Source organism: Camelus dromedarius, chromosome 2 (genome assembly GCF_036321535.1).
Source record: "Camelus dromedarius isolate mCamDro1 chromosome 2, mCamDro1.pat, whole genome shotgun sequence".
Lineage (NCBI taxonomy): Eukaryota > Metazoa > Chordata > Mammalia > Artiodactyla > Camelidae > Camelus > Camelus dromedarius.
In genome coordinates, this window is record NC_087437.1 from 100320643 (window position 1) to 100340032 (window position 19390).

The following is a 19390-nucleotide window of genomic DNA, read 5'->3' on the forward strand; positions in this document are numbered from 1 at the left end:
AGCCTCTAACCTAAAACACAGCAAAAATGAGACCAAAATAAAAGACAGAAAGGCTGGGGGAGAGATTGATGCAGTAGAGGATGCTTACATAGAATTCTGGCTGCATTATAATGCCAGCTAAACCCTTATTTTAGTGTTTTCAAGCTGGCAGGCAGTGTGGTAGGGGACTGGGCTGGAGAAATTTTCCATTCTTATTCCCTGTTGTGATCAGGTTAAAGGTTCAACGTGGATAATGCCACCATCCTGGCAGGGTTTTGAAGAGAAATCAAAATTCCCTGGTAAATGTTACTTCCCCATTTCTTAACTACCGTTTATAAGATTGTTTTCATGGGAAAATACTAAGATAGTTTACAAAAATGACTAACAGTGGGGACAGTTTATTTGTCAGGCCCTCCTTGAAAGACTAGTAAAGTGTGTGTATAGCAAAATGAGGGACTGAAAGTACAATGGATTGAACTTTGTGGCTTTTCACAAGAGAGCCGGTACTTAATACAGAGGAAGAGACAGTCTCATTGGAGGAGTTCCCCGTGTTGCTGTTGACCTGCGAGTGTGGGGGAAGGTGGAGCAAAGGCGGTGATGGCTTGTGTTTACAGAGGAAGTTCTCGTGGCCCCTTCAGCTGCTGCTTTTTTTACTTAGCAAACTGGTATTGCATCTTCCTCCATGCAGACACTTAATATATAAATAAAGACTCTAGTGAATTAGGAGTGGGGTCAGCTGGTAGGGGAGGTGGTAATAGGAGAACCCAGGTCCATGCCCTGGAGAAATTTCTGTAGATGGCACCAGTTCCGGCTTCACTGTTCACAGTAAACATCTCAGATAAAAAATTATTGGCAGTCTTGTTTTCTGATTTGGCCACACCACCGCTCTTTGGCCTTTTGGTCTCGGATGGCCACAATGAAGGATTTCATTAGCGAATTAAAGATTATAAAGTTTGTTAAATTAGTTTTAGTGATTGTCAGAGGTAACAATTATAGTTCTTTTCCAGGTCTAGTTTAACAGAATTTATTTTCCCTCTAAATCTAACCTTTAGTTATTTCCATCAAATCCTGTAACAGTGGTTCAGAAAATTCAGTGGAATTAGGCAGGGCCTTTGCTGTTAGTCACAGAAGGTTAATTGAAAGGTCCTGTTAACCTGGCTGGACACACACATCTTAAGAGGTTTATTTTATGATCTTATCTATTAGAGCGTAGAACCTTCAGGTGCCCCCAACTTAGTATATGAAGACCAAAGAATGTTTTGTTGTTAAATTCCACAGGTAAATTATCATGAGCCCTTTTTGGGGAGTAGTAGTGTTGGTATGTACTTGATTTTACACACTTGATTGGCTAACTGCATCCTCTTGAGGCAGCTGAAAAATAGTGTTATCACAAATCTGTGTTCTTGTCCAGTTTCACCCAATCACTCTGATGTAGGGCTGTATTGCTAAATCATTGTGGGGCTTGGTTTCCCCATTTAAAATGGCAGTGTGCGACCATACTCAAGTATCATATTGGTCTCTTCCTGTTTTCTTGATCTGTGGTTTGCATAACTATAGATTTCCTCGTGTCACTGTGTCCTTATTCTTTTTTCTGATCCCACAGTACCATGGTGTACCCAGAGCTCCTAATGAGACAGGGTTTGCTTGCTTGCTTGTGTGTTTTCCTCCCTGTCTTATTTTGATTTTCTTTTAGATTATTTTATATTCTGGAGACAAAATTTATGATGACTACTATCAAGATCTGAAGGGACGAGTACATTTTACAAGTAGTGATCTCAAATCTGGTGATGCATCAATAAACGTAACAAACTTACAGTTGTCAGATATTGGCACCTATCAGTGCAAAGTGAAAAAAGCTCCTGGTGTTGGAAATAAGAAGATTCAGCTTACAGTTCTTGGTAAGTTATTTATGTTAATGTTACTTATTAACAGAGCGAGTGGTCACAGCATCATTTATGTGAGACAAAGCTTAGTTTTTCAGAGTAATAATTTTAAATATCTGAAGTAATTCTGAAGTCCTCAAGTAGCATAAAACTTGCTTTTTTTGGATAGAAAAAAATGTGACCAACTTCTTTGTGAAATTCATGGAGGAATTTGAAAGAAAACGAAGAAATTCTGTGATTCAGGATAAGAACCCTAAGCCAGGAGTTAGAAGATCCAGGTTTTTTTGTGTGTCATCCTCCGATTTGCCCTGAGAAGTAAATAGAACCTCTTCATTTCCTGGGCCTCAGCCTACGTTTTTGAAACATAAAAAGAGTTAATTATCTTTAAATCTTTATGTAGTCTCATTCAGTTCAAAATTGTTTGTTTTGTGAGCTTTAAGGTTTTTCAAACTGCATTTCCCAAAGAATAAATGTGATTTTTTTTATGATGAATAATTGGAGAATTCAGAACAAAGGAAATGGAATGTGGTAGAAGGAATATTGAGTTGGGATGAGGCCATTAAACCTCAGATGGTCATTTAACCTCCCTGAGCATCACTGTTTTTCATCCTTAAAGTGAGGAGATGAGACAGATGGTCAATAGGATGTAGCTCTCCAGGATGTTAAGGTGGTAAATATCAACTGCTCTGTAAACAGTCCAAGATTGCAAAGTGTATCATCCTTCTCTAGATGTGGTCATGCACAAGCACTCTAATGCCTGCAAACTGAAAAACTGAAAGGTGTGTTGTTCATAAATATACTTTTAAAATCTTTTGTGGTGGGCTTTACACAAAAGTACAATGGCTGCCATGTAGAAAATCACAACTGTCTAGCTCTGTTCTGTGACAGTCAATTTCCCCTGTCACCTAAGGTATCAGGTTTGGGGGGACCTTTAGGGACCCACTTTATGTGGGAAATGCTGCTTGCTGGAGTTGCCTGCCACACTCATCTGGTGGAGTCTCCCCCGCATTAACGTCTACCTCATTGCATTTGTTTCAGAGAACTGATGAGAGTCAGGTGTGTTGGGTTCCAGGCCCATTATGAGTATCATTCTCTTCTGAAGAATGAGTATCAGAGCAGGTAGAGACTAGGAACAGGAATGCAGTTTTGTTGTGCACCCCAGTGGCAACTTCAGGGTGTCTTGGTGGGTAAGGCAGTGTCCTGGCAATGTCATTGAGTGGACACACAAGAAGTTCCTGGAAAAAGGCACTCTTTGTTAAATGGAACTCATTCAGAATATTTCCTGTGGTTTGAAAGCAAGCGAACCTGAACAAGGAGCCAGGAAGAGAAATATGGTAGCATTGGAAATTCTAGCCTTTCGTGTGTACGGTCAGTAAACATGAGGTCACCTCCTTTTTTATAAATGTGAAAGCACATAAAATTTAATAACTTGTCTGGACTTTTACCCAAGGCTCAGGCAGACCTGGGATTATAACCCTGACTATATGTTTAAACACTGCTCTCCAGGAAGCATTGAGTTAGGATACATATGGAACTTTAACTGGTTCATGATGTACCAAGCAGATTATACATGTTTGTCGGAATTATTTATTGTGAAATCCCTCTTTGATGGGGGCAGGTACACTGGGAGGAATGCGGTTAGCATGTGTTCCCAGAAGAGGTGTAGACAGGCACTCAGTGTGTGTGTGTGCGTGTGTGTGTGTGTGTATGAGTGATTGAGTGTGATCCCGGAAGACCAGGTTCTGCATTGAATTTGCAGGTGACAACTGAAGGGGTGATTACAGCACAAGGCAGCACATATCCCAAAAAGAAGGGAATGGAGGTGGACTGTAGTGGGGCATGTCCTGTGGCCAGGCACACTGGAGGCAGCAGTCGTGACTGTTGGCCAGGAGTCAGGGCCCTTTATATGAAACCTCAGGCCCCCAACATCTCATTCCCCAGCCTGGATCAGTGGAAAGCCTTGACCCAGCAACTTGTTTTGTTAGCTCTCTAGGGGATCACCATGTCCAAGCAAGCCCTGAGTTCAGACCAGGGAGGAAGAGGGATTAAATGAGGGGTAAGGGGAGAAAAGGGGAAGTGGGGATGACTAATCCTCTGACCTGGCAAGGCTGTCTCAGAGCCAGAGGAGAGTTTCTTGTAGTTCTCTCTCCCATATTTTCAGCTGCGTCATGACCATTGCTGCGGGTGAAAACACCAGAATTTTCAGTTGGCAGTGAGAGCTGGACAGAAGCTTCATCTGATTTTTCTGAGAATCCTTAGACAATCTGGAGGAAAGATTAAGTACAGTGCCCTCTAGGGGCCAGGCTGAGCGGTGGTCCGGTGGAGCGCCTGCTCGCTGCACAGCATCTGTGTCCTACTTTGATTCATTTGTGGGAAATCTGAAGATGCCACCATGGGGTTCACTGAGCCGTGGGCGCTGTGCAGGCATGAACCAGGATGACCGTGTCGCTGCCTGGGTGTGAGGGGTGGCAGGTTGCTGTAACGTGCTCCATTGCTTGGCCCGTTGTGCTCTTAAAGATACACCAGACGTGCACATGGGTGCTGGTCAATAAGAAGCTGAAAGGGGGTGAAGATGACGAAAGGAACTGATAAAGGGTTAATGTGATGGCGGCATAACTAGCACCTTCCCTCATTACTCTGAAAAAGCCTATTATTGAGACCTTTTGCTCTACATAGACTGGGTTGTTTTGAAGAGGAGAGCTCGTGCATTTAAGTTTCCCAGATGTGTATGGTGCCCTCAGACTACAGCCACACTGCCAGAACACAGTGGCAACAGCATGTGTGGTGACTCAGTCAACAGTAGGACTTGCAAGCCATTGGTGCAGAGGAGGACTTTCCCCAACTTTTTAATAGTTTTATAGAAAAGTTTCAAAAATACTAGAGAGTTCATGATAATATATCCATCATCTGATTTCTCCTAATGTTAACGTCTTGGAAAATTTTATTACAATTACCAAAACCAAGAAATTAATGTTAGGACAGTACTATTAACTAAACTACAGACCTTATTTGAATTTCATAGCTTTCTGTTTGTGTCCTTTTGTGTTGGGATCAAGTCTAAGATCCACACTGCATTTACATCTCCTTAGTCTCCTCCAGTTGTGTCAAGGGACACATGATGTCCTGTGTCATTAATCATGATCACTTGGTTTAAGTTTTATCTGATGGGTTTCTCCACTTTAAAAATTACTGTTTTTCCTTCTGGAATTAAAAAATGCCTTGGGGGAGCCACTTTGAGAGTATACAAATACCTGTTCCTCTTCAGACTTTTTGCCCATTGATTTCTTTAGCGTCTATGCATGGATTTCGCCAGGAGTCAGCATGTTTTGAACCAAGGAAAAATAGCATTCCTGGGTGGATGACATGATGGTAAAAGAATGATCTGTCCCATGTAGGGATTTAGAGTGTGTTTCCTGTAGACTGAGGTAGGCCACTAGCATGCAAGGATGATTTTGTGCAATACATGCATGGAGCACAGCATTGCTGACTGGTGGGACATTGACCAAGTAGAAGTTGACAGTCATGTACCCTTACCTGAGAAGGACTGCTGGCTTTGCTAATGATCGTGGTGGCAAATGTTCTGAGGACAATGGCCAGGTATCCTGGAACCCCAGACCAAAGAGGATACAATTTTATCTGTGTTCCCTTTGTGGTTTTACCCTTTCTATTAATCCAGCAAAGTTCCTTGCATTGAGTTAATCTTCCCCTTGTGATAATTTTCGGGTTGGTATGTAAAAAATTTGCACACTCTCCTCCCACTGGAAAGCAGGTGGGCCATTCTAAAAGCAACATTCAGAAACCAGTGTCAGGAAGATCTTGTTCTGTTGAGGACGGAGTATGCTGAGATCTCAGATTCACTGGGGCCCTGAATTTCTTGAGCAGCCAGTTTAAGTACTGTGCATTGTTGGATATGTTTGGTATATGGGAAAGGGACACACTTAGAGTAGAAAAGTGGAAGGTTAGGGATAGAATATTGTATTACCAGTAGATGTTTGATGTACAGAGCATTGCTTCAGTGTCTCACGTACTGCTAGTTTATGTACTGAAGGACTTATTGGTAATTTGAAGAAATGGAGAACGAGGCTCATTTTGTTGAAGACTCAGAGTGTGAAATAATTTGCCAAACTGATTTAAAAATCCAGTAGGCGTAGTCTGCAGGGCAGCTGATCAATCTGAAAAAGAAACAGATTTGCTTAGGAAAGTCAACAACGCCGTTAAATGCATGTGTTGATCCTTATTGAAGAATACAGTAGTAACAGAAACATCCAATCAAATTTAAGAATTATCAGGAAATGTGTGATGTGAGGTCATGACTGACAGCCTCAACAGCCTCAGTTAAAGGTGCCCCACTGGGTATGGCCGACACTTGGCCAGTCTGACACTTTCTTACAGAGCTAATCATCCACTTACCTCATATGACCCCACAGTTACCGAGAAAGGAAAACATACACACCAGTATTTACATGAGTGTTGAAGCAGTGATGTTCGTTATAGTGCAAAACTGTAAAACTCATTCACGTTTCTTCATAGTAGTGAAAGAATATAAGCTCATCCAGGACTTGGAAGAATGAAGATCACGTCCGACTGAAAAAGCAAAAGTCCTGCCGTTTACCAGGCCGGGGGGAGCGATGCAGGTAGCGCCAGTTGCAGGGCGTGTAGGGAACATGTCTCCCCCAAGGTCATGAAGCATTAGTGACCGGTCGGCTACTGCTGTCTCCCCTCTGCGGCCCCCAGACCCACTTTGCACCACTCATCCTTTACTAGAGCCTCAGTTCCTAGATGGCTTTCATTTCCAGTTTAATCCCTGCTTCTCCTAATCCTGCCTCAGAAAAGGCATCAGATTCAGAACTGATCTCTGCTTCTTGAAGACTCTCAGAATCCTTCAGCATCCCCCTCCCCCCTTATCCAGTGACACTCCCCAGCTCCTCACAGTGCCAGGCTACACACCTGCTCTTCATCAGTCTAGCCCCCCAAACGGGAATAGCATTTACCGGTACATTAATGAACAAACAAATTTATACTACAGTCAGTCAATGGGATGCAACTCAGCAATAAAAGAGAATGAACTGTTACATCTAGAACAACATAGATCAGTTGGATCAATCTCAGAAGCCTTACAATGAATAAACGAACAAGACGAAAGTGCATACTGTGTTATTCCACTTGTATGACTCACGAAGAAGCAGAACTAATCTATAGCAAGAGAATTCTGATCAGTGGCTGCCTGGGCCAGGACTGTGGAGTGAGACCAACTGCAACCAGCATGAGGGAACTTGCTTGGGAGAGGATTGGAGTGGTGCTTAACGGGCGTATGTTGAAAGTGATCAGCCCACATGATTAAAATGTGTTCGTTTTATCATAGGTGTAGCATGCCTTGACACAGTTCAGCCGAGGAGTATGAAGTGCCAGGGTGTTACCCTGCTCCCCACACCAACACTAGGTTAGCAGCTGCTCTAAACAGCTGCGCAGAGAGACCTGGAATATGACCTCAAATCTGCCTTTTTGTAACACTGCTCTCGATGGTTTTGGATTGATGGTGTAAACGTAGAATGTTAATTGGTCCTTCCTGCACTAGGAAATCGTACCTCTTACCAGCATTATTTATTATAACCCCCCTGATTGGTTAACAGTGCGCAGAGGGGTGTGACCGCACGTACTCCCTGAGGGCCGCGCTGCGTGACAAGCTCGGAGTAGAAGAATAGGTTAGGAATGGAGGGGCCGCTTCCTTGGGCCTAAAGCAGCCCAGCCTGCGTCACCCTTGCTTTTTCAGAAGTGCCCCATGGAATGGAGGGGCACGGAGCCGCGCCCGAGATGCTGCCTGGCCTCCTGCAGTGGCTGCTTGCCTGAGCTCTTTCTTGCCTGTTGTGTGCTGGATAAAGCTGAGCCACCTAGTGTTGACATCCTGTTGTATGTAGTCTCTCAGTCTTGTCCGCTCTGAACCCAGGACCGCCTGATGTCGAGTCCGTGGCTGTGCGGCATGCTGCGTGTTTATCGTTATAAACATACATTCTATCCTCTTATATGAAGTTATAACTTACTTCTTTTTCTCAGTTAAGCCTTCAGGTACAAGATGTTACGTTGATGGATCAGAAGAAATTGGAAATGACTTTAAACTAAAATGTGAACCAAAAGAAGGTTCACTTCCATTACGATATGAATGGCAAAAGTTGTCCAACTCACAGAAACTGCCCACCTCATGGTTAGCAGGTACTGCTGATTGTACAGTTTGAACTGTTTGCCATTGATTTGGACTTATATCTAGTAGGGTTTGTGCATGTATGTGTATATTTTTTTAATTTCCAAATGCCTTCCCCTTTTTTGTGTAATATGAACAATCAGGATTCCATGGGACTTACTCAGCATTTTGTAATGACAGCTTAGTGTCATGTAGTATAAATGAAGAGGTACTTTTATAATGATCACTGTTTACGGTTTATAATTGATTTCTTTGGTATATATATATTTAATTGATGGTAATATTGATGGAAACTCTTCATTATCATGAATTAGTGGCTACGTTATAACAAGAGTTGGATCTTAAGTGTTTTGTCTGGATTCACGTTGAAGATATGGTTATTTACCCATGGTGTGTCTGTAAAACCAAACAAAAAAATCCTATGTGACGTTAACCAGAAAGATTCAAATTGGCTAAATCTGATCACTCATCTGTTTGTTATAATTGACCTGTTATTCAAACTGATACCATACTCCACCCTCCCCGCCGTGGTCTTAACCAGGATTCTCTCTGCATCTTGTTCTTTTTATCAAACTGAGAGGCCAAACTGTATGACCCCTTCTAACTTTCTATGTTTCCTCCATCTGGAGGGATGAAACAGGTTTGCATATCTTGCTGCTGTGCCTAAGAGCCTTGGTGGCGTGGAATATTTTTTATAATCAGTGTGACTCTGCTTCAGCGGAGACTCAGTGCACCTGACTGAGGCGGCCGTGATTACTTTTTTGCTTTGGTATAAATGAGCTGGAGGCACAATTGTTTGCATTGTAGAGACATGCATGTATCTCACTGATAGTTTGTTCTGCATCTAGCTTCACTCTGCCTTGCTTTTTTACCTGTATCGTCAAACCGATAGGGTTTGCCTTTACTAAAAACTCAGCAATGTGATAGTATAAAAATGGATTTTGGTCCCTCCCCGCCTCTTCCTACAGAAATGAATTCACCTGTTATATCCGTAAAAAACGCCACTACTGAGTACTCTGGGACATACAGCTGTACAGTCAAAAACAGAGTGGGCTCTGATCAGTGTCTGCTACGCCTGGACGTTGTTCCTCGTAAGTGTCTTCTTCCTGTTGTTGTGATGGTGGTCCCATTACCTTTATGTAGCCTCCTGTGGTTCAGTCGGCAAATACACATTAAGGGCCAGGGAATGCTGACTGAGCAAAGCCCTCTGTGGCTTGGTTAGCTTTCCTAAGTCATGGAAAGGAAAAAGGTACTACATTTTGTTAATTAAACTTTCTTTATTATTGTAATGACATTAAGAAGGTAAGAGTTTCCAAATCAGTTCTTGTGCCATATCTAGCCAATGGAAGTACAGACTGTTTGGAACATTCTTATATGCCAACTTAAAGTCTTGTAGAGTGGTCTTACTGTTTTTATCCTTGAAGTAGATTACATAGTTCAGAAGAAAGTTTTTACTGGATTTTCCCCCCAGCAGAAAAAGCTAATTAATTTGTCTATTAAAGTTAATATATGCAATGAAATCAGTCTGTCATTGTGTGTCATTACCTTCAGTATGACTAGATGGAAGGGTTTGTTTTGTTTTTTGTTTTTACTGTTAATTACTTTCTTACTAACATCTTATTCTAGCTTCAAACAGAGCTGGGACAATTGCGGGAGCTGTTATAGGAATTTTGCTAGCCCTCGTGCTCATTGGTCTTATCGTCTTTTGCTGTCATAAAAAGCGCAGAGAAAAAAAATATGAAAAGGAAGTTCATCATGATATCAGGTAATTAAGTGACACAGGAGTTGACTGATATGTACCGAGTGTATTGTCTCTGAAGCCTTAGTTCTCCTAACCATCTGAAACATTTGCCTCTGAGAATTAAATGAAACACATTTGAAAGTTTTTACTTTCATTTTGAAGTGTGCAGATCCAACCCACCTCCCTTGTGTGTGCGCGCGCCCTTTCCCTCCACCACCAATTTTGGGCCCTACTTTAAGATCCACTGCAGAATGCTTATCTCAAGACTGTCTACCTTCTTCCAATAAAGTACAGGGATGTAGTGTTCAAAAAAAATGAAGATTTTGTTTTTTTTTTTTAAAAAAAAAGACCTGATTGTATCAAGTGACGTAGGTAGTTAATAAAAACTGTTGGTAATATGATTTTATTTTTCAAACATCCCAAACCAGTAGATCTTAACTGGAAGTACACATTGGATTATAGAACTTGTAAACATAATATATACCAAAATAATACTGGAAATTGACATTTGGTGGGTCTGGGCATCAGAGGTAACTCAGATACATATCCTTTGTCAGTGCTTGATGTGAAAATTCTTAGGCCTAATTCCCAGTTTTTGCAAACTTCAATCTGCTAAATTTTCAGCTAAAGTCTTAGATGAGTAACTTTCAAAATAAAAAGGATATTTTATCTTGTTCTCTTTTCTTTGGTAGAAATACCTGTAGATGTTAGTGCTTTATCGACTATAAAGTGTTACATGACTGTAACCAGATTATCTTGACCAGTGATACTAGAATATGGAAATATTTGAGGCTTGTTCTTCGTAAGACAACATTATGGAATCTTGCGCTTTTTGTACAAACCACATCTCGTGATGTGTGAAGATACACACTGTACATGATAAATTCTGGATGTGTACACTGCTCGCTGCATTGCACCCTCTTGTGCTTGCTTTTTGTGTGTCAGACACACTTTTATATACTTAATGCTTAAATAGAGGATCTTCCCTCAGCCCTTCCCACGACTCCTAGCTTACGTAATTGTAGGTTTTTAGAAACTTGTTCTTTGAACGTGTCCTGGGATCTCTGCTCTCCAGGGAAGACGTGCCGCCTCCAAAGAGCCGCACGTCCACGGCCAGAAGCTACATGGGCAGCAACCACTCATCCCTGGGATCCATGTCTCCTTCCAACATGGAGGGGTACTCCAAGACGCAGTATAACCAAGTACCGAGCGAAGACTTTGAACGCGCTCCTCAGAGTCCGACTCTCGCGCCTGCTAAGGTAGCTGCCCCTAATCTCAGCAGGATGGGGGCGGTGCCCGTGATGATCCCGGCACAGAGCAAGGATGGGTCCATAGTGTAGAGCCTCCGTGTCCGCCGCCTGTGCTCCCCGCGTGTCTCCTTCTCCAAGTGTGAACACCTATTCTGTTTTAAATTTTGCTACCAGCCTCAAAATATATCCGAAAGAAGTCAAACAGAAACTGAAGAACTACACTACAAAAAGTTTTGTTTGGTTATACTGAAATAGTAAAGGCATTAAAGTTCTAAGGACAAGTTCACTAAGTAAGAGCTTGATTTTTTAGGTTTCTGGATATCAATGCTTAAGTCAGATGTAGCACTTTGAATATGAAATCATAGGTGAAGAAATAAATGGTGAACTTACATGCACACTAAGTTGATACTTGAATCATCTGAAAGTGGTACTTTATAATTTCTACTGTTATTTTTAGGTTGCCTTTTGCAATTAATTTATGACCCAGTAGTGGGCTTCCCCCCCCCCCCCCCCCAAATTGGTAAAGAAAGATTCATAGCAGAAATACTGAGACATTTATGTTTGTCCTTGTTTTTCCTTTGAAAACTCTAAACGTTTGAACTATGTCTAATAAATAGAAAACACTACAGTGTTCTAGAAATCACTAGTTCCAAGTCATTCATAGACCTTGTGTATGAAATGACTTCTTAAGTATTTGGTTGATAGATTGTTGTGGGCACCAGGAACGTAGTAGCTCTTTTATATGCCACAATAAAGGAGCATATAGCAGATTCATTCAGAAAACTTGCTGTCAGCTGCACACGGCAGCGACACTAGCAGTGCAGTGGTGAGGATGGGTTTTGTTGATGAGGGTTCCGATGCCTTGAAGCCCGCGGTAGCCTTCATAATGGTGACCTGCTATGTCAAAGATGTGTCGTATTTTGCGGTTCCCAGCTAAACACTGGCCCTCTACTGTAGGTGATATTTTTGTAATAGGAAAAAAAGTATAACTCATTTATTATTTGACATTTATAGATTATCTTTAATTTCCTAATTATTGGTTCTAAATTTTAATGCCCCCGCCTTGTTCAGTGTGGTTTTTTTGTTTTGTTTTCGTGATGGTGTAGTATATTATATTAGAAATATAATCTTAAATTTACCCTCTTGAATGCAGTTCCTGGAGGATATTTTTCTTCCTAGACTTAGAATGATGAAATATACTTTTAAACTAGTAAGTGTCCTCTGTCAATTCTATATTTCAGACTTGGGAGGATGTACTGTTGCTATCGTATGGCCAACATGTCTTGTGTAGTTGCAGAAAATCAAGTTGAGCTTTGAAAAGTTTGTCTTAGTTTTGTGGAAGTGACTTAAAAAAAAAAAAAGGAAGAGAGAAATGAAAGGAAAAGGAGTAACAGGAATACTCCTAACCGCCAAATACGTTAAATACTGTTTTAGTACATGAAAGTGAATTAATTGTATTTCCCTTAAGACTGAGGGAGCGTGGATAGAGTAGAATGAGCCAACAGTTTCTTTATAGTACATAAGGTCGGCAATAAATTACTTCACTAGCACTAAAACCTTTTCCCTAGATTTTAGTAGGGAGCTGGTTTCTTTTCATCTCTTTGGGTGCTGTGGTGGTAAATGCTACATTATAAATTAATGTTGGCATGAATTTATGGCTAGGCAGAGTATTGTGTACACTTTTTAATGGTAAATTTAAGCTGAATGTGTCATGGATTAGTGTATAGTTTTACATATTTGGAAGGGTTTTTTAAATAGATTTTTAACATTACATACTATTGCTTTTATACATGTGTTTTCATTTTCATCTGTGCCTTTTGGGTAATTTAATTTTTATTATGAATTTCTGGTGCCTATGAGCTGGCTATCACCTGAAAGGTGCTTAGAGGTGAAGGTACTGTTGCTAACAACACATCACTGTGATACCATCTGTCCTCCTCTCAGTCTTGCCTCCTCTTTTCTGTTCTTTTTGGCTGCAAGTTAACTGATTGTGTTACTCAAAGTTTTTAAAATTTCAACATCCCAACACTCTTTGACTGTGTTTCTGATTTTATAACAATAACTATTTTTGAATATCAGATATCTGGTCTGTTTTATATGAATACAATATTTATAAGATATAAGGATAAATAACCGAGCACGAACACTAATGATAAGTTTTTGGTCCTCTTTATTCCCAGTTTTCATATAATGAAGATGATCAATCTAAGTAGAAGTTACTATAAAAAGTAGACATATGTAAGGCTTTTCCTTCCTTTAGACTTTGTAGTTCATAGTCTAGGATTTGGCTGTAAGTAAACTAGAATCTCTTCCAAAAACGCTTCCTGCTGGTTCAGGTCCAAGCCACCTACAGTCTGAGAAACAGGTTCATAAAAAGCGACTCTGTGACCTGAAGAGACCTTTTGGGTGTGGTTGGGTGTAGAGGACAGAATTCAGTTTAGGTGTACACCTCCAGCTACTCGCAATGTAAATTTCAGTTAATCCAAAAGTCAGATAGTACTGATAAATTCCCAAATAATTCTCGCTGATGGTTTCCATTGAACTAGAGATCAAATATTTGTTCTAGAATTATTATTGGCAGTCATCAAGCAATTCAACAAAAATTTTTATTCAAGCATTTCCATCAGAGCCGAACGTGAGTCACGGATGGCACGCAAAGTGCTTCCGTTCCATTTTATACCTAGGAGACTTGACGCCATCTTTTTTGAGTTATGCAGGACAACTTGGAAAGAAATGATGCTGTAGAGAATGTAATTCTGTACTTTGAAAATGTAGATCACCAGTATTCTTTTTCTTATTGGCAATCTTACCAATATTTCCCCGTTAGAAGGCCAAAACAAAAGAAAATCTTATTGATCATGTTGACCAGTTAATCCAGGCAGATAACTTCCTTTGCATTTGGCCTATCTGCCATGGAGTTGTTATAATGGAAACACAACCTGAGCGTGTCTTAGTGGGAAGATTAATTCAAGAAACACAGTTAAATTACTGGTATGTATAAATACCTGATTTTTATCAAAAAGGTAATTTTTAAGATTGAGTTCTGGAAATTTGGAGCAAGTGAAGGGGCAGGGAAACATTTTGATTAAATATAAAGAACTCATTGCATGAAGTTGGATGTCAAATTCTATAATGTATGGCTTCTTAAAATAACTATTCTCTGTCTTTTTGTGTGTGTGCAGCATGTAAATTGAAGTTATGTGAATGTTTAAAGTTTTTTTCTTAATCTCTTCATCTTCACAGTGTTTAGGGCTTTCAGATGCCTTATTCCAGTGTGAACAGAAAAAGTCCGTATTTTTTGTGGTTAATGCTTTGATGTGTCATGTAAGGAGTAGTTTGTAGAAAATGTTGGCACAGTTTTAACTTTTTAGTGGCTTGTGACATTATATTATATATATATATGTACATATATCTTTATAATATTTCTGTGTTTAGTAGTATGAATGTTCTGGGCAAGTTTTAATATTTTAAATGCCTTTGGATATTCTTGCAATAAAGTCAACATGTTCAGCAGCTGGATTTTTTTTTTTACTTGTTTGACACTAAAATGGTCCATAACTGAGCACAAATTCTACTTATAAATGTTACAGAAGCAGGGAAGAATAATAAATAAATTGGTGAACTGTGGTTCTGTGTATCTTATGGATGGTAACAGTATCAAATATTTGCTTCATTGGCTTCTTAGTAGTAATTAAAATCCAGTTTTACAAATTACACTGTTTTGTAATTTCAAAGTGTGGCGAACATCTATTGGGTTTGGTTTTGGTCCTGAACACCAAGAGTTCCAAGGAAGAACTCTGTGTTTTCTGCTTTATTTAACAGCACAACTGTTAAGAGAACCGTAATTCACTGATTCACTTATTCTCATTCCTGTGAATTTTTGTGATAGATTTGTACTACTGAGAAGTATTTTGACACTTTACATACGCAAGTAGAGAACTGATAGTGTCAGTTTCAGGAAAAAAAATGATTTTTTGTATTTCAAGTTTCTGGCTTAAATATCCAATGGTGCAGATTTTGAGATTTGTTAAGAACACATTTTGGTTAAAAAAAAAAACTTGCTCTAGTTTTGTGAGCTTGTGTACTTTTAAAATAAAATCAAGAAAGCAGTTTTCTGCCTGATGGTGTGGCTTCATTGTGCCTTTAAAAAAAGTCTACTTCATAAAACTTCAATATGCTGTTCCTCCCTGCTTTCCTGGTCTTGAGTTTCCTTCCACTCCCCACCCCCTTTGCATCTTTTACTAAACAGAATAAACATCAAAACAATCACACACCAATGAAAACCTGTCAAACACATATACCGTAAATTTCCCCAGTCCTGTGCCTGTATTGTCAGTATGTAACATAATATATTTGGGGTTGAAACCTCCAAAGTTCTGTGATTTTACAATTTACAGTATAAACTCCAGGAGTTTTTCAGATGCATTAAAAACTATGCATGCATATATATACATATTAAATACACATACATCTACGTATATTTAAAGCTATTTTCGACTCTAAACATTGATTTCAGAAAAAAACCAGGATGGGGTAGTAATGCTTTTGTAACAAGATATTTTGAGAAGTATTTTGTTTATCCTATAATTTCTCAACCTTGGCACTTTTTTACATTTTGGGGTGGGTAATTCTTGGTTGTGGGGGACCATCCTGTGCATCGCAGGATGTTTAGTGGCATCGCTGGCCTTTACCTACCGTGTGCCAGTGGCGGTCCCCCCGCCCCCCCAGATCCCCAGATGTGACAACCAAAAATATCTCCAGCACTGCCAAGTAGCCACTGGGGTGGGGGCCAAAATCGCCCCCCAGTTGAGAACCACTGGTTTATACTAATGCAGAGTTTTCTATTCAGAGATTAAAAGGAGAAAAGCTTTTGTAGGCTTTGGAGTCAAGACGTATCTGAATACCACTTGTAACTAGATGCTTTACTTATCTTCAATTTCCCAGTGCTCAAAATGGGGATGAAAATACCCACATTACAGGGAATGTTGGAAAGGTTTTAAAGAGAGACAATTGATATCATGGTGAAAATTCTTTGCATTTCTACCTGGTACCTGGGATGCTGATAGTGATACAGGGATTTTCAAAGATTCATGATTACAGTAAAATATGCTCAGTGACACCACTAAGTACAATTTAATGCCTTTAATTTACATCATATTTTATTTTAACCTTATAGCTCTAAAGGCCAGATCATATTTCTGGTTAATTACAAATACCAAATGGCAAAACTGATGAAATTGAGACAAAATTGAGTATAAAGTCATTTGTTAAATAAAAATGGTTGAGTTTTAAGTCTAAGGCACAAACAAATGTAATTTCTAAATGCAGTAATGGCAATGGTGAGAGCAGGAAGCCAATTTTAGGAACTCAGCTTAATTTTTCTTGCTGGTATTTCTGAAGTATAAATCAAATGAGGTTTGTTAGAACACTTCTGTCGCTTAAATGATTTTTCTAAATTTGATAACTATTCATAGAAAAAAAGTCATACTAAGGTAACCACAGGAAGAAAATAATTTCCCAAGTTAATGAAGAACCAATAAATTGCAGTCTAGTTAACCACAGACCAGGGCCTTGATCAGTATGCTTTTTTTTATTTTTTTAGTATTCTTTTTAATTGATGTATAGTCCGTTTACAATGTTCTGTCAGTTTCTGGTGTACAGAACAGTGCTTCGGTCGTATAGGAACATACATACGTTCATTTTCATATGCTTTTTTCACCATAAGTTACTACAGGATATTAGATATAGTTCCCTGTGCTGTGCTTGTTGTTTGTTGTATAAACTTGTTTATTTTAGTATGCTGCCCGCTTCACTGCTGAGCTGTGGAGAGTGAGAGGTGGGAGAAGATCCGACCTAACACCTGACGTCCGTCCCAACCAAGTGCTAGAAGCCATCGTGACCTTGACTAGTCTTTCCCTGAGTCACTCTCTGTCCACAGTCCTAGTGGATTGCTTGCTTGCTTTAAAGTGTAAATATGATCATACTAAAAACCAGATCATCTTGACTTGGTGGAAGAGGTCTCTCATGACCATCACATCTCCCAGTGGTTTATTTTCCCCACACCTCTAGGTGCACCTTCGTGAGAGCCGTACTCCAAAGCCAAGTGGCCGTGGTTTCACAGCTTTGTGAACATGCACTTCCCTCAGCCAGAGAGCAGCCTCTCCTGTTGACCTGCCCAGTGCCTATTTGCCCTGCAGGGGTCAGTCCAAACACTCTCCTTGAAAGCATTTTTCCTGTTCACACTGCTGCCCCACACTCAAGCTAAATTAGAGGTGTGTCTGGGCCCTCGACGTTGCCCATACGATACAGGTCTCACGACACAAAACCTTTTTCATTCTAGTTGTTTAACATGCTTACTATACCTCATTGATGAGTTTGAAGCTGGTTTATTCACCTGTATCCCCAGTTCCTAACTCTCACTTGTGTATTGTTCACTAAATGCCAAATGAATTTTTAGGAAAGAAACTGCGGGCCCTAGGAGCACGTATGCATTTATCAAGCCTGCGTCATGTGTTCTGCAAGACAGCTGGTCTGGTTTCTTCCAAAAAGGCAGTTACCACAAGGGAAAGGGTGAGTGACTGTGGTGAGGGAAAATTCTGCACATGGCTTAAAAAGTTAACTAGCACAAATGAAGACTGACCGGACTCAATAGGAGCCAACACAAACACCAACCTCGTTGTCATGCAAACGTGGAGAGGGGAGGAAATATTGAAAAATAAGTGTCTAAGACCCTCCTCAGAGATTCTGACTGAGTAGGTTTGGGGTGAGGTCAGTGGCTCTGTTTCTCTTTCAGGTGGTTTTGATAGTTCAAATTTGGGAAACAATTGTTCAGGAAATCCTGCTCAGATGACTGGTTTCCATGCTAAGTCATTAGTGGTAGAGTATATTTTCTTGGGCCTCACAAACTTCCAGAAATATTTGAATACACCTTTCATGAGGCCCAAAAACTTACATGCTCAGGTATCATTGCCTAATTTGAATATACTAATATTTCTTGATACCAGAATTTAGACATATCTACCGAGATAACCAACACACCGTTTCTTAGAAGATTTTAATTTAAAAAATGGGATTTTGTCAGTTGTTTCCAAGTCTTTCAAAATGATTAGTCTCCTGAAAAGAGTAGTCATTTACAATTAATTTCTGTGTGTCATTGTGTTAGTTTGCTAGGGTTGCCATAAGAAAGCACCACAAATGGGGTGGCTTAAACAACAGAAATTTGCTGTCGCACGGTTCTGGAGGCTAAAGGCCTGAGATCAAGGTGTTAGCAGGGTTGGTTGCATTTTTTTTGTTTGTTTTAAATTGAAGTATAGGTAGCTGATTTATAGTATTAAATATTTCAAGTGTACAACATAGTGATTCAATATTTTTTATAGATTATATCTCATTTGAAGTTATTGCAAAGTATTAGCTCTATTTCCTGTGCTCTACGACATATCCTTGTAGCTTGTTTATTTTATACATAGTAGTTTGTACCTCTTAATCCCCTACTCCTATCTCCCCTGTCACCTCTTCCCTTTCCCCACTGGTAACCACAAGTTTTTGGTTTTTTTTTTCTTTATCTGTGAGTCTCTTTCTGTTTTGCATATACATTCATTTGTATTATTTTTTGATTCCACATATAAGTGATATCTTACAGTATTTGTCTTTTTCTGACATATTTCACTAAGCATAATACTCTTTAGGTCCATCCACATTGCTACAATGACAGAATTTCACTCTTTTAATGGATGAGTAATAGTTCATATTTATACACATACACACCCCACATCTTAATCCAATCATCTGTTGATGGGCACTTGGGTTGCTTCCATATCTTGGCTATTGAAAATAGTGCTGCTATGAACATTGGGGCACATGTATCTTTTCAAATTAGTGTTTTTATTTTCTCTGGACGTATACCCAGGAGTAGAATTGCTGGCTTATATAGTAATTCTGTTTTTAGTTTTTTGAGGAAACTCCTTACCATTTTCCATAGTGGCTGCACCAGTTTACATTCCCATCAACTGTGCATTAGGGTTCCCTTTTCTCTACATCCTCACCAACATTGTTACTTGTAGACTTTTTGATGATAGCCATTCTGACTGGTGTGAGATGATATTGTGGTTTTTGATTTGCATTACTGATGATTAATTATGAGCATCTTTTCATGTGCCTATTAGCTATCTGTATGTCCCCTTTGAAAAAAAATGTCTATTCAGGTCTTCTGCCCATTTTTTAATCAGGTTGTTTGTCTTTTTGCTACTGAGTTGTAAGAGCTCTCTTATTTATATATTTTGAATATTAACCCCTTATCCATCTTACCATTTATAAATTTTTTCTCCCATTCAGTAGGATGTCT

At 39.7% G+C, this 19390-nt stretch overlaps 1 protein-coding gene across 3 annotated transcripts in view; it reads left to right on the forward strand.

Moving 5' to 3' along the window:
* The window catches only part of CXADR (CXADR Ig-like cell adhesion molecule), a 57396-nt gene that overhangs the window by 26021 nt on the left and 11985 nt on the right, over positions 1-19390 (forward strand). The window contains exons 3-7 of one of the 3 annotated variants that reach the window (XM_064496530.1): positions 1673-1877; positions 7914-8069; positions 9027-9149; positions 9685-9823; positions 10875-11058. In XM_064496530.1, the coding sequence (XP_064352600.1) occupies positions 1673-1877; positions 7914-8069; positions 9027-9149; positions 9685-9823; positions 10875-11058 (807 nt within the window). Of the gene's footprint in view, positions 1-1672; positions 1878-7913; positions 8070-9026; positions 9150-9684; positions 9824-10874; positions 15161-19390 lie in introns of those variants that run through there. The other 2 variants (XM_031458059.2, XM_031458068.2) reach the window with 2 other exon arrangements.